Raw genomic sequence first — 15,385 nt, 5'->3', positions numbered from 1 at the left:
ATACTGATTTCAAATGGGGTCTGGAATTCGAACTTTAGAAGGAGAGTCCCTCTGATGAAACTATGGATAAGCCTCTTTGTTAGTTTCCATGTTTTATGTTGACAAAATAATGAGAAGTGTAGATTTAAATTTTGTTGTATAGCTTGTACCTTTGATTTTTCAACCAACACTAGTTCATTAGTTGAGATTTTAGTAGGTCTTTAAAAGTCGTTACGTATGAGTCCTTAATCTTGTCTTTAAGATCTGTTACCAGAATTGTATTTAGATCACACCTGAGCAACAACTCTGTTGTATATATAATAATAAGACCATATTTCTGGTCTGACATAACAGCAAGGTCAAGAATCCTGAGTTTGTAATTAAGCATTTGAGTCTAGTAAATTAATTTATTTGGGTATAGTAAGTTTCTGTAATATGTTAAATATGCCTTCTGAGTTTTATCCTGTAGGCATCTTGTTTTGAAGAAATCTTGATTGAGTCCCTGTTGTGTATAAGTACTAAGGGTGGGGAAGAAAACAGAGTCTGTGCTGCTGTGGAACTTATGTTCTAAGGGGGCAGACGTCAGGGATGCAGCCCTCTTGATACAGATCCATCGTGTCCTGGTCCTTCTTATTGTATCTCCATATATGACACACATCTGCCTGAATTATCGCACACTCACTACTCTGTGACAGCAGAGCAAGAGAGAGGCAGGGACATCTCCATTCTTTGGCAGACTTTATGAGTAGCTCTAGAGATGCTAGGTCTTACCTCTTGGTCTGTAAGGAGGGGTTTACAAGGGCCTCAGCATCATGAATCCTTTCAGGGAGTCTCAAATTTTTAGCTGAAGCTTGAATGGCCACATATCCATCTCAATCCCACCTGTCCCTATCTGACTGCTTTCATGTTCTTTTCACTACCATCCCCATCGGTATTGTCATGTCAGCTACTGAATTACTATATTGTTCTACATTTTTCTTACAGCAGATCCCTTGCCTGGGCTTGAGGAGAAACCACCAAACATTGGTGCTTCAGAGGGGGTGTACCTCAAACAGCTACCTCACCCTACACCTCCATTGCAGACCGACTGTACCAGGCAGAGCTCACCACAAGAAAGGGAAACAGAGGGCCCAGAGCTCAAAAACGACTCCTCAGAATCTGGAGACAACTGTAAAGCAACAAAGAGCAAGAATACCTGGCCCCTGGAGAGCAACTATACCAGCCCAGCCACCCAAGGTTGTATGCGAGACGTCTCCACTCTGGCAGATAGAGGGGTTCTACCCGAAAATGGAGTAATTGTTGAAGCATCCCCTTGTGGATCAGAGGGGAAGGGCCTTGGTGGTAGTGGTTCAGAAAAGCCACTCTGCCCCAGAGGCAAAACGCTACAGGAAGCCATGCCGTGTACAAGACAGAACCCAGCTACACCTCCCAACGCGGACCCCAATCTGATGGGAGGCAGTGTAAGCCAGTTTTCCCCCTTGTACATGCCTGGGCTGGAATACCCAAATTCAGCTACACATTACCACATCAGTCCAGGCCTGCAAGGTTTGGGCCCTGTGATGGGAAGTAAACCCTCAGTATCCCATCCTCAGCATTTCCCCCCTAGGGGCTTTCAATCTAACAACCCTCATTCTGGAGTCTTTCCCCGGTATCGCCCCCACCAAGGAATGAGGTATTCCTACCAGTCACCACCTCAGCCTTCATATCATCACTATCAGCGAACTCCTTATTATCCATGTCCACAGGGCTTTTCTGACTGGCAGAGACATCTTCATCCCCCAGGAAGCCCAAGTGGGCTCCCACCTAATCCACCCCCCCCACCAAGGCCCCTCTTCTCAGATAAGAGCACCTTGGCTAATCTGCAAGGCTGTGAGACACTGAATGCTGCCTTAAGTTCCCCAACCCAAATGGATGCGGTGGCTGCTAAAGTCGTCTCAGCTGATGGACAGAATCCTGGTCCAGAGGAAGAAAAGCTGGATGAATCTATGGAGAGGCCAGAGAGTCCCAAAGAATTTTTAGACCTGGACAACCATAATGCAGCTACCAAGCGGCAGAGCTCATTGTCAGCCAGCGAGTATCTTTATGGAACTCCTCCTCCACCTCTGAGTTCAGGGATGGGATTTGGTTCATCTACTTTCCAGCCCCATGGTGTGATGCTACAGACAGGGCCTCCTTACACACCTCAGCGGCCAACCAGTCATTTCCAGCCCAGGGCCTACTCCTCCCCCGTGGCTGCTCACCCACCTCACCATCCAGTGGCTGCCCAGCCCAACGGCCTCTCTCAGGAGGGCCCCATCTATCGTTGCCAAGAAGAGGGCCTGGGTCACTTTCAGGCTGTAATGATGGAACAAATTGGTACTGGAAGTGGAATAAGGGGACCTTTCCAGGAAATGTACAGACCATTAGGGTAAGATTACATTAGATGGTTTCCTTGGTTTTTGTTTCTTTTTTTCTGAGAAAAGAATAGATGCTAGTTTTAGAAAGAAAAATGGCCTTAGAAATGAAGGTGATAACCTTTAGTGGTCTAGGTCCAAGGAAGGCATGGGAATCATTGATAATTGGAGACTTAATGGAAATGTTTCAGCCTTAGAGTCCAATTTTATCTTCGGCATTTTCTTCCCTCATGAAAGTGAATTAACATTTAAATGAGTGTTTAGTTAGATTTTGAGACTGGAAACTTGAGAGCCATAGGCAGAGGTGTCAGCATTGCTGCTAATAAGTTCAGATATTCTGATCAAGGTAAAATAGGTCTCTCTCAAACCCTGAGGTTGTGGGAGATCATATGTAATGTTCAGGTTTTATCCCTTACCTCTCATTTCTTCCCTTAACACTGAATAAAGAAACAGGTTCATCTAGAATTAAAACAAGTCAAATACAGTCCCCGTGAGAATTCTTGCAAATGGTGGAGTTTTTAAGACTCAGTGAGGTGATCTGTGATCCAGGAGATTTTCAAATTAATAATACATAAAAGATGGTTAAATAAAGTTGTTTACATTAAAGTTATGAAGCCTTATCATAAAACCAGTACCATCCAACTTAAAAACTAATGTGCCCCTCTTCAGTGCCGGCCTAAAACCGTACCTCCAAAACCTCTTCCCCATTTAACATTTTGACATATTTTTTTAGACCTCACTAAATATGTTTATGTTTTGTTTCTTTGTCTTTTCTTTTAAACCATTGGGAAGTAAGTTGCAGACTTCATGACTGCATGTATCTGCTAGGAATAACGACATTCTCCTGGAGCACAATCTCAAACTATTATTCCACCCAGGGAAAATAACACTAATAGTGTTTAATATAGAGTCCTTATTTAATTTCTCCAGTTGTCCCCAAAATGTCTTTTATAGCTATATTTTTTTGTTTTATCTTATTTTTTTTTCCATCCAGGATCCATGTAAGGGTAATGTATTTACATTTGGTTGCTCTGTCTAGTCTCTTAATTTACATGTGTTCTATCATCGTTTTGTTTCATTTTGTTTTTCAAAGATTCGAGGCTAGTTCTCATGTACGATGTCCCAGATTTTGATTCTTCTCATTGTTCCCTCATGTTTGGAGTCCAGTTAAACACACGTCAAGAACACTACCTAGGCGGCGTCATGTACTTACCGCATGACATCTGGAGCACAAAATGTCGCTTTGTCCCAGTATTGATTCCAAGTTTGATTACCTAGATAATTACGGCAGTATCTGCATGAGATTTTCATGATTAAAGTATCTCTTTCCTTTCTAATTAATATATCTGCATTAATTCTTAACTGTTCTTTCTTGTGGCTATAGGATGCAAATGCATCCAGTGCAGTCACAGTCCTCGTTCCCAAAGACCCCAGCACCAGCAGCATCCCGGGAAGAGCTGCCACCACATAAGCCCCCAACACTTCCTCTTGATCAGGTAAAAATTAGCAAAAGTAGAACTTTTGTCATTCTTCCAGGTGGCAGGAAATAGTTCATTGTGAGTTTATCGTGATTCTGAGAAAATCTTTTAAGGTGTCCTTTTAATAGAGGAACTTGAACTGGAAAGTGCGTCCTGTCCTACTGGCAACCAAGTAAAAAGGGCCACTCAGGCCCTGTGCTACCAGTGAATTCAGCAGTGGGAAAAATCAAGAGAAGACCGAAGTAGCTTCTGTATTGTTTCCATGTGTTTCTCTTCTTGTGGTAACCAGCTGTTTGGGGATTGTTCAAGACTCATGTTTCCAAACTGGCCACTATCATTTATTTTGATATGATAGCTTTGTATTTTTTTATCCTTTTCCACCTATTTCATCTGAGAGAGACAAGGCAGTCAGGTTTTTAAAAATAGCTCCCTTCGAGTGCTGCTTTTGTGCCGATTACTGTGTTCTGACTCCCTCCACGCACTATCTCATTCCTCTCTTCCTTGACCACTGTGAAGTAATTGTCATCAGCTACATCAGTATGGTTCCCTAATGTGCAGGGAGTCCTACCGCACCTGAGTGATGAGGTTGGGGTTTGCATCCAGAGGCCCGGAGCTTGAGAGTCCACCCTCTGGAAGTAAACTGCCAGCTGAAACAAAACCAAGCCATTTTCCCAGATGGAGAGGAACATGTACAGCTCTTTGGCTTATTGAATTACTTTAAACAACACAGTTGTTAATTTTGTTTAAATTGTCTTTATTTGCTTCTCTCAGAGCTAGTCCAAGGAGGAAATAAACCCCAAGGAAACAGAAAGCTGCACATGAAGACTGGAACATGGAAAATTTAGGGAAGCGATCCCTGCCCACCTCTATTCCTGTTACCCTGCCACACCCCTTCACAGTGCATCCCATCATGCCGTCCAAGAGCTGGAGCCATTCCCGGAGCCCTAGAAGCATACTCCTTAGACTAACACCAGCTTTGCAAGGGTCCTTGGTTGGGGATCTCTTGTATGGCTGATGGTCAAGAACAAATGAACTGAAATTAGTGATGGCTTTTCTAAGTCCTGAGACTCTTGTTCAGGGAAAATCATCTTAAACTTGGGGGAGAGGGTCACACTTAAGAATGGAGTGGTGCTTGTAAACTTTCATGAGCAGCTAAACTCAGGTATATATTTGGGGAAGGGACTACTTGTAGTATTAATGTGTTTTGGAGCTGGGTCCAGTTTACAGAATTTTCATGTTGCCTTTTAAAAATAATTTTTGTTGTTGGTGGTGAATGTATTGTACATAAGTGGGAAGGGTGGGTGGGGATGTGGAAGAAATGGAAGTCCTAACGATGGTGGGCAGGCAGCACTGCAGTGATCCTTATCTGTTTACAATCATGTCACACTGAATATTTTGGGGAGCTGGAGAAGAGGGTAGGAAAAGTTTACTGTAGTAAATTGTCACTGTTTCCTCAGTGGTTAGCCGTCCTTTGTTCGTTAAGGGCCTTCTTTCCAATCAGCCCGAGAGGGTACCGTTGCACTGCCCCGATTGTTGAGTTTCTCAGTTTGGAGGCAGAGTGCTCGCACACGGCCTACCAGAAGAATCAGCCTAGAAGACAGGCTGCCCTCTCATCCAGTGGCCCAAAGCCTGGATTTCAGAGAGCAGTGCCCTTTGTGATTTGCCACCAGCCCTACCAGATAGTTGTAAACCAGTATCAGGAATTGGGATCACTAGAGTGTTTTGCTTATTAGAATATAAAATGAATCGTCCTCTTCACAGACCTGCCGGGACTGTGATCTGATAGACATCACACAAAGCTTTCTGGCACGAATCACATTTTGTGGAAGTGACTACTCAGGTTTGTATATGTTAGTATCAATAAAGAAATTGCACAGTTTTGAATAGGAAAAATGTATTCTATAGATTTACAATTTGAATTTAGGAATATCTCAGTATATATAGTTTTAATTCATTTTAAGTGACTCATAGTAAAATAAGTCATGGTGATTTAAAATAGCTTTCAGGAATGAGTTCTTGGAAATCATTTGTCATATCTGTGATAGGAAACAATTTTACAGTATTAAATTACTTTTTTACAGTTTTAGAAGTGAATTACACTGGATTGTCCTTGTTTAGCATTCTGTATTTGATTTTAGCTGAGATGCCACCAAAGTTAGGACTCCTATGTTTTAAACTTTTGAATATCCTACAAAGAAAAAAAAAAAAAAAACTAAGGAAAAATGCCCTGAAATTAACAGATTTTTGTAAAGAATAGCATATTTTTAAGCATGCCTTTGGGATAGTAGAAAAGCCTCCATATAATATTAATCTGCTCTAGTTTCTTACAAATTCAGCCTTGTGAGGGGCCGTTAGAATCTTTCCCTCCAATTCCAGCATCCTTGATGAAACGTGGAACTATCATGTTTCAAGTTTGCTATGCTATGCTATTTAGGATAAGAAACAAATTGGAAATATCCATGTTATACAGATGGAACCCAAGACACCAGCTCCAGTGTAAAGAAAATTCATACAAATAAGGGAATGCTTATTGACCTGGCGTTGTGGCTTATGGCTCAGGCAGGATTGAGAGTTGTGTAGGAACACAGGAGCCTTTAAGATACGGTGCACAAAAATACAGATTCTTTTTCTCTAATAGACTCCAGTTTTAAATTTGGTGTGCTTTTAAGTGGAATGAGTTTTGAGGCTGTGTTCTCATTTGGTCCTGATTCTGGTTAGAAAGCTGTCACTGGCATGATCTGGTTTGGAAGAGTGAAGACGTCCGCGCTGTCCCTGTAGGAAGAACAGATCTGATGATTCAGCTCTTGAGCTAGTGTAAGTTAACATGGCCGATGCATTACTCCTTCTGTTTTTGTGTCTGTGTAGAAGCAGGGAGGAGAGAAAGACCACCTGGCCTTACAGCTGGCTCGGGTCTAGTTAGAGCTGGTCTAGACCCAGAGCGCTCTGCCACTGACAGCCTTTCTCTTCTCACGTGAAAGTCGGTGTGAGTGACAGGCCTTTGGCTGCTGCCTGACTCGGAGCACAGTGGCCACAGGGTCTGTTCCCCTGGCGCTGAGGTTGGAGGTATTGCTTTGTGCTGAATGGCCCTGGGGCGTGTGTAGGAGTGGACCATAAGCAATGGTTGGGCTGATCTGTGCCCTTTTTCCTTCCACCCTGCATGAGTAACCTTTTCTCCTCGCTCTCCCAGCCCCTACCCCCTGTTACCTGTTGCTAGAGAAAAGCTGTGAACAATATAGGAAGAAATCAAATGTAGAGAAGTGAGAAAATGTTAAGGAAGAACAGTATCAAGGACTGAACTACTGTATCATCTCCTAACACTGGGAACAAGGGCAACAGCAGACTCGGCAGCCTTGTTGCGTCCCATGTGGGAACTGAGTCGTGCATTACAGCCTTTGTCTGCTATCTCCTCAGCTTTTACTGGTCTTTGAAGCCCAGATCTGCTACAAGCAGTCAGGAGCTGCAAGAGAACACATGTGACCGTTGAGCTGCTTGATGGCTGATCGCTCTGCCCCCAAGCACGACCTTTTCTTCTCTCCTGTTTTTCTCCTCTGGCACTTCTCTTCCCACGTGTCTTAAGCAGATGCACATGCATTTGCCCTCTTGTCCATGAGGGGATGGTGGTGTGTGATATGTTAAAACTAGAAAGTAGTGCGTGAGGAGGTCCTCAAAATGATCTGCTGTCGGGCTAGGAGGACTCTCCCACAGTGTCCGTGGGCCGGCTCTTGGGAGTCCCCAGGAGGGGGTAGCTGGGCTCCACGGGGAATGAGGAAACTCACACCGGTTGGATTGAACAGTCCTGGCTAGCCTTTATTAGAGTTGTTAATAAGTTAGGATCTTTTTTCCCTAAGACCCAGGAGAAATAAACAACCCAGAAAGAGAAGTAAAGCTTTTTGGAAGGTTTCTGGTTTGGGTTTGTTGTTTGTTTTTTCCCTCAGAGTCTGTTCTTTTAAAAAGTAGCTGTTGGCGGAAATTTATTATGGTAGATGCATGTGAACAGTTAAGTAAGGGCAAAATGTGCAGATTCTTGTTCATATAACTTTTTCCATCCTACCTTCTAAAAATAAAATTAAAGCCACTCCGCCTCTCCTTAATCACGTTGGTTTGGGTTCGGGCAGTGCACATGAGCTGCTGCTTCACGATTCTTTTATTCTCAGTGAGCCCAAGTGAGACTGCTCTCAAGAGGCAAAACTCTGTCATGCTCGTCTTCTGAAAACGTGAAGACCTGTAGGGGGTGTGTGCACCTTAGTTCACTCAGACCCCAGCTTTTGGTGTCGATTCACTGTGGCCTAGTGCTCAGACCTTGAAAATGCTTCTCATGACCATTAGGTGTCGTTACCCCATGGCATTTGTCTGCTGTATTATTATTTATGGTAATTCCTACTGGAGTCAAAGAGGATGCTAAGTGCTGTCCAAAACACACAAAATCCCAGTGTTCACAGTCATCACAGATGTCAGAAACAAGCTCTCAATCCATACGACTTGGTTGAATTTTTCTTCCCTTTTTGAAATTCAAATTTATAAATAATATACTGCTCTTAAACCCCAATCTGAAATTTCACAGCAAGTCTTAACCCAGCAGTCCCAAGGCAAGGGCAGTTACATAGTGTCAGAATGCTTTCAAAGAAATGAAAGGCTTAGAGTTTTCTAGCATTATTGCTACCTGCCCCCACCCCCCCTTGTGACTGTCAGTCCATTCATCCCTGCCAGATTCTGCTTGGACCTCCAGTGAGGAAGTCAGCTCCGTGTGTGTATGAGTCAAGGACTCTTACACCTCAGGGGTTTCTGGAATGCAGTGTCCTGGCTAATAGTTTTCTGTTCAACATTCTAGTGAGAATACTGGGAATTTGGGTTGAGCATGAAGAGGCTTTTATTCCTGGGCTCACATCACAGTCTAGGAACTAAGAATGTGATTGAGATTTGCTGCATGAGAAGAAACCGCTTTTCCTTTTTTGGTGGGTTGGACTTTCTCTCTAATATGGAGCCTTAGGACACCAAGCCTTGCCCTGTTTTTCATTTAGGAAAACAACCTGAGTGAACATTTTTGCATCCCATCTCTCATATGAAGCTGTGACACAAGCTTTGTCTCCAGGTTGGGTGTTTATCTGTCTCTGCTTTGTAGGCCTTTGCTAACCAGAAATTTAGAGGGGCTGTCCCCCCAGCTAGTCTTTGTCTCTCACTGTGTACCAGGGGACTGACTGAACTTTTATGTAGAAATGCCTAATAACCAACTGATTGTCCTGCATGTGTTTTTGAAAAGGTGGGATGGGGTTGGGAACAGGGGGTGTGGATATTGAGTAAGTTATTGAAATGTTGAACCCCGTTCAGTATCCTTCGTGTGACCCCTTTTCCCCAGCTGGGACTCGGGTACCTCACTCTCCTGCCTTGCACACAGCTCCTGGGAGCCCAGGCCAGTCTCCACCAGCCTGCGGCACACAGTGTCAGGGATTCTTTGCTCCTGCTGCAAAAGCCGTGTGAACTTTCCTGGCCAGTACTGGAAAGGGGAATGCTATTTATTTTTATATTGTGTATATTTTGTCGTGGTCTGCTGATTCCCTGTTTCACTGAGAGCGACACTTACCTCAATAGTTAGTTCGATATTGTGTGTTGGATAATTTTTTAAAAGAACTTTTTAAAAAGCTTTTTGATCCTCAGAGGTCTGTAGATTTATTTCCATATGAACTGGTTATTTTGTATAAAGTACATTCTTAAAATAGCAAGGCTCTGATATGTGTGAGTTGTGTGTGTCCACGTGTCACTTTTATCATCGGGACAGAGGTTTGAACTAGGCCCCAGCCCGTCTCACCTGGCTTCCTCAAGGTGGGTGGGTGGTGTAGGGGGCAGGCAGCAGGAGCGTGCCCTGTGCAGGCAATGGTGGAGTGTGCTCTGTGGAGAACCTCAGAACAGTGCTAAAACTGACTGGCCATTCCACACAGTGTCAGGGATAAAGTACTCCCCAGCTGGCCCACTCCCAGTACGACCCACACACCCCTAGCCCTTGGAACACACCTTTAACACACTTGTATATACTACTTTTGCTCTCCTTCCAAAATCTAGGATGGACTAGGGTCCAGGAGGTAAAGAATTCAGCTTATAATGAGGGGACACCAGGCAGCTGGAGCCTGGGGCCATGAGTGAATTACAAGTGGTCAGGAGTGGGAGCTACAAGGCTAGGTAAGCAGCTACTTTGTACCTGCCCGATTTATTTAGTTTTTCTTTCCAGTTCCTAGGAGGGTTTTTGTTACAGGGGAAAAAAAGAATAGATAAAGTGACCATCTTGGGGCACCTGACTGGCTCAGTCATGGAACATGTGACTCTTGATCTTGGGGTAGTGAGTTTGAGCCCCACTTCGGGTGGTAGAGCTTACTTGGGAAAAAAAAAAAAGAAAGCCATCTTACTATCGGTTGTAGTTCCAAGACACCAAAATTTCTGGTCTTTTTTATGCTTAATTGGCCTTGTGAAAGTAATCTCCTTCTGGAAAAATTCTACCCCAAATAGTACCAGTTTCTAAATCTGTGTTCACTCAGGTTTATCACTTTCTAGGGCAGTGACAGATCCCTTTTGACCTCCGATTGTGTGGTGTTAGATTGTCCCTATTTTTTTTTTTTTTTTTTTTTTTTTTTAAGATTTGTTTATTTGAAGGGCGCCTGGATGGCTCAGTCGTTAAGCGTCTGCCTTTGGCTCAGGTCATGATCCCAGGGTCCTGGGATTGAACCCCGCATCCAGCTCCCTGCTCAGCGGGAAGCCTGCTTCTCCCTCTCCCACTCCCCCTGTTTGTGTTCCCTCTCTTGCTGTGTCTCTCTCTGTCAAATAAATAAAATCTTTTAAAAAATAATTATAGGGCGCCTGGGTGGCTCAGTTGGTTAAGCGACTGCCTTCGGCTCAGGTCATGATCCTGGAGTCCCGGGATCGAGTCCCGCATCGGGCTCCCTGCTCGGCAGGGAGTCTGCTTCTCCCTCTGACCCTCCTCCCTCTCATGCTCTCTGTCTCTCATTCTCTCTCTCAAATAAATAAATAAAATCTTTAAAAAAAAAAAAAAATAATAATAATTATAAAAAAATAATAAAGATTTATTTGAGAGAGAGAGCTGACAACTGGGGGAAGGGGCAGAGGGAGAGGGAGAGAAAGAACCTCAAGCAGACTCCCCGCTGAGCACAGAGCTCAATCTCACGACCCATGAGATCATGACCTGAGCCGAAATCAGAGTCAGACGCTTCACCGACTGAGCCACCCAGGCGCCCCTAAATTGTCCCTGTTGATATATTATTATTGACTAATATATTTATAAAAAATCAACTTTTAAGTGAAAATCATTCGTAAACCCCAGATTTGACAGGATGCTGGTTAGATGGTGTTTCAGTGTCTCCTCCTGCACTGGAGGGGCAGTGGCCAGTGGGCCACTGCTCTGGCCTGGTTCTCTTCGTTGTCATGCCAGTTGTGACGCCGGCCGTCAGCTCTACCCGCAGTGCATATTAGTATCACATCCTTAAAATGCATGAAAAAATTGATTTCTGACTTCTGGATTCCCAGCTGCAACCACTCCTACTGTGACATGAAAGCCAACATTTTTTAACTGTTTCAGCTAATGATAGGGTTTGATTTATTTTGTAATAGGAACTTAGGTCTTAGCTGAGTGCCCTTAGGGTGTTCCCAAATTTATCTCCTTGGGACCAAAACAAAGTATCTTGCACAGATCAGTTCTGTTCCAGAAGTTGGTACAGTGGGCAGTGTTAATCCAGCTCTATTTTTGGAGCTATTATTTGACATTAACACTTGTTAAGCCCCATGGGTAACAGCTTACACAACAATCCCCCTACTCGGTGAGCCGCTTGCTTCAAATTGGAGCATGAAAAGAAAGCTGGCAGGGAAAGATTTAGGGAAAAGGAAGGAAGTCACAAATTGCCAATGAGGATTAGTCTCAAAACTGTGGAACTCTCCTTTTTGACATTTGGAAACATCCATAGTTCTTCTCTTTTTAAATGTTAATGTCTTCTGTCTCTAAACCAATTCCTGTCATTGAGGAAGGAAAGGGATCTTAATTTTATAAACAAGTAGCCCCTCTAGGGGTTGTTTTGCCGTAATCTACATTCTCTGAGAGTGGTATTAACAGAACTGAGAAAATAACCCAGGGTTGGGCTCTTTTGGAGGTCGACCTTCACCCTGTAATCTTCCTGGAGAGGTGAATGGCCTGTGTCATTAAATTGTTATGCAAGGGTTGCCTTTGGAAGAAATGCCATTGGACCTTTTCTCTGGGGGGGCTGGATTCTAGGCCAACTGGAAATGAGGCTTGGGTTCTCTGTAGATGGGCCCTGCAGATCTCTTTCCCTGGCCTCATGGTTTTCCCTTGGTTTTTTTTTTTTTTTTTTAATTTTTTTTTTTTATGTTATTCCCCATACATTACATCATTAGTTTTAGATATAGTGTTCCATGATTCATTGTTTGTGCATAACACCCAGTGCTCCATGCAGAACGTGCCCTCCTCAATACCCATCACCAGGCTAACCCATCCTCCCACCCTCCCTTGGGTTTTTTAATGGAGAACATCTGTGTATCTGTTTTAGTCCCCTTTCTGCTACCAATGCTCAGTCCTCTAGTTTCCTTGGGTAGTTCTAGCAAAAACCTCAGTGTGAAGTACTAGCCAACAAGGCAGCTGGAAAATCCCCAGATTTGACTATTGTGTGCTGAAATCCCAACCCCTTCTGCTTCCATGACCTGCATATAAATTCAGATCCCCTCAAGAAGTCGTCAGGTTTGGGAAAGCACTACTTGCTCCTAGAATCTTGGATTTGAACCTCGTCCTGGACAGTGAATGACAAGGAAGGAGTAGCTCTATTCTAGCCAGTTAAACGCTAAATAGAATTTTTTAAAGCAGTGGAGTCAGTTCCTTGGATTGGATTCAAGGTTTTTGCTTTGGGGAGGAATTGAGTCTGCAGTAGGAAGGGGCAGAGACATTCAACTGAGGCCTGGCCTGTGTGTGCCCCAAGAACTAAGATGAAGATTGACTGACTCACACTCAAGTTCTCAGTAAGTATTAAATAACAGCTGTGTGCCTAGTTAACCTTGCCTAATTACTAACAGTGGAAAAGAGGAAAAAATAGCTGCTTCTGCTCAGAGTTCATAGTAAAGGGAGAAAATACAGAAAAATTGGACTACAGTAAAGTGTTAGAAAGAAGACACTGCTTAAAGTAATAGATATTTTTCTTCCCTCCGTGCAATATAGTCACTGCGGGAGGGCGGGGTACTGTCAGCCATGATTTGGACAGGCCCGCCGGCATCTCATCCACTGGGGCCTGCAGTCCCCTAGCTCGTTCCATTCAGCAGTCTCTCTGCCTGGTCTTCTCTGAGTCCTTGTTGCAGCTTGAATTCCTCTCTTCCCTTCCCCCCTCGTTGTGCTCCCATAAGGCTATACTATACTGATGAAGACAAGGCAGACTACCACCAGTCCATCTCTCCCGTGTGGTACTAAGAGGACGTCCCTAGAGACCGCATAGGTCTATGGAAATGAGTGTGCTTGGGGCCTGGCCCCACTACCTCAGCCTTCCTTAGTGAGTCTCATCTGTCTTCCTGTGGGCACATAATCTGTTGTGCTGGTTCTGAGGGTAGACTCTGGACCACCAGCATCACCTGGGAATTTGTTAGAAATGCCAGTTCTGGGCGCCTGGGTGGCTCAGTTGGTTGGGCGACTGCCTTCAGCTCGGGTCATGATCCTGGAGTCCTGGGATCGAGTTCCGCATCTTTCTCCCTGCTCAGCAGGGAGCCTGCTTCTCCCTCTGACCCTCCTCCCTCTCATGTGCTCTATCATTCTCTCTCTCTCAATAAATAAATAAATAAAAATCCTTAAAAAAAAAAGAAATGCCAGTTCTGGCTTACTGACACTGACTGAGGGTGGGTCTGGGCAGTCTGTGTAAGTAGCCCTCTGGGGGGATTGATACAAACTGAAGTTTGAGAACACTGACCTATAGGAACAGCCCTGGTGTTTATACTTCCATCCTTATCCACTCCTCATCTGAGCAGGCTATCTCATTGATCCCACACCCTGCTGGTTAACATGGATAAAGGTTATGGATGTTCCTCTAATCCAAACCCAGGGAAGGACTGTAGAACAAGAATGGCTGCAAACTTGAGAAATTCCCTCATTGCCCACCCAGGCCCCATCCCGGCCCTGCCCTCCGTGACACCTGGCCTCTATTCCCCCACATTCCTCCATCAGACCTCACTCCCAGTGTCTGCATCCTCTGTCTCATCTTCTGCAGCGTTGGGTGTTTGGGGGCGATCCAAACCTAACTGACCACTGCAGCCATCCAGTCATGTCAAGACCCTCCAAGCTTTTTTTTTTTTTTTTTTTTTTAAGATTTTATTTATTTGACAGAGACACAGCAAGAGAGGGAACATAGCGGGGAGTGGGAGAGGGAGAAGCAGGCTTGCTGCTGAGCAGGGAGCCCAGAACCCTGGGATCATGACCTGAGCCCAAGGCAGATGCTTAACGACTGAGCCACCCAGGCGCCCCAAGACCCTTACCGCTTTTAAACATCTCCTGTTGTATTCCCTGTGACCTCTCCCACAGCTGCTGTTGTGACTTATTCAACAAATTTTAGTGAGTTTATGTTTGGCTTTGCAATGCTCTTAACCAATGGTGGACAATCTAGGCTGCCCATTTAGGGATTTAAAAACCTGGGCCATTGGGGCGCCTGGCTGGCTCAGTTGGTGGAGCATGCAACTCTTGATCTCTGAGTTGTGAGTTCAGGCCCTACACTGGGTGTAGAGATTACTTAAAATCTTTCAAACAAAACAAAACACCTGGGCTTTAAAAAAAAAAAAAAATTAGATGCTTGAACACTACCCCAGAGAGTTTTTCATTGGTCTGGGGTGCAGCCTGGGCATCAGAATTTTTCAAAGCTTTCCTGGTAATTCTGTGGTGCAGTCAACATTGTAAACCACTCTCGGGGCGCCTGGTTGGCCTGAGTAGGTTAAGCAGCTGCCTTCGGCTCAGGTCATGATCCCAGAGTCCTGGGATCGAGTCCCCATCAGGGAGCCTGCTTCTCTCTCTGCCCGCTGCTCCTCCCCCTGCTTGTGCTCTCTCTCTCTCTCTCTCTCACTCTATCTCAAAGTCTTTAAAAATAAATGAAAAGAAAAAAAACACCATTGTAAAGCACTCTGCAAAACCAGTGGCTTGCAGACTTTAACACCTGGAGAATCTTGTTAAGATCAGATTCTGGTTCACTAGGCCTGGGCTGGGTCCCGCGATTCTGCGTGTTTAACAAGCTTGCTGCAGTTTGAGAGCAGCAAAGAGCCCTCAAACCCGTCCTTGCTTTCCAACACTAATAACTGACCTTGTTATTTAAAGAGGGAGACCATCTCACATGGTACTCTAACTTTGTGCTTTTCCAGATCTTCACTTTTGTTCTTTCCTGCCAGTCCTGTCCCCTCACCAAAGCTGACTTGCCCTTGTGCTTTGCATTCCAGCCTCTCCTATCTGCATCCCAACCGCATGCCATCAGTTAGTCTCTCCTCCTTTTTTCCCTCCCTATAAATGTTCCA

At 44.5% G+C, this 15,385-nt stretch overlaps 2 protein-coding genes across 5 annotated transcripts in view; both read left to right on the top strand.

The window, feature by feature from the left end:
* LOC116623493 (cat eye syndrome critical region protein 2) overlaps positions 1–10,091 on the top strand; it is a 176,248-nt gene extending 166,157 nt beyond the window's left edge. The window contains exons 17-20 of one of the 2 annotated variants that reach the window (XM_032390690.1): positions 964–2,386; positions 3,757–3,868; positions 4,622–5,012; positions 5,612–10,091. In XM_032390690.1, coding sequence (XP_032246581.1) covers positions 964–2,386; positions 3,757–3,868; positions 4,622–4,627 — 1,541 coding nt within the window. In that variant the 3' untranslated portion in view covers positions 4,628–5,012; positions 5,612–10,091. Of the gene's footprint in view, positions 1–963; positions 2,387–3,756; positions 5,114–5,611 lie in introns of those variants that run through there. The other variant, XM_032390689.1, reaches the window with a different exon arrangement.
* A 2,335-nt stretch (positions 10,092–12,426) lies between these two features.
* SLC25A18 (solute carrier family 25 member 18) overlaps positions 12,427–15,385 on the top strand; it is a 28,498-nt gene continuing 25,539 nt past the window's right edge. For all 3 annotated transcript variants that reach the window (XM_032390804.1, XM_032390803.1, XM_032390802.1), the window contains exon 1: positions 12,427–12,871. The gene's annotated coding sequence lies outside the window, so the exon portion shown is untranslated. The remainder of the gene's footprint in view (positions 12,872–15,385) is intronic.

This window comes from Phoca vitulina, unplaced genomic scaffold, assembly GCF_004348235.1.
Source record: "Phoca vitulina isolate PV1807 unplaced genomic scaffold, GSC_HSeal_1.0 scaffold59, whole genome shotgun sequence".
Classification (NCBI taxonomy): domain Eukaryota; kingdom Metazoa; phylum Chordata; class Mammalia; order Carnivora; family Phocidae; genus Phoca; species Phoca vitulina.
Note: the sequence above shows the minus strand (reverse complement) of the source record. Positions and strands in the feature narration are given on the sequence as shown.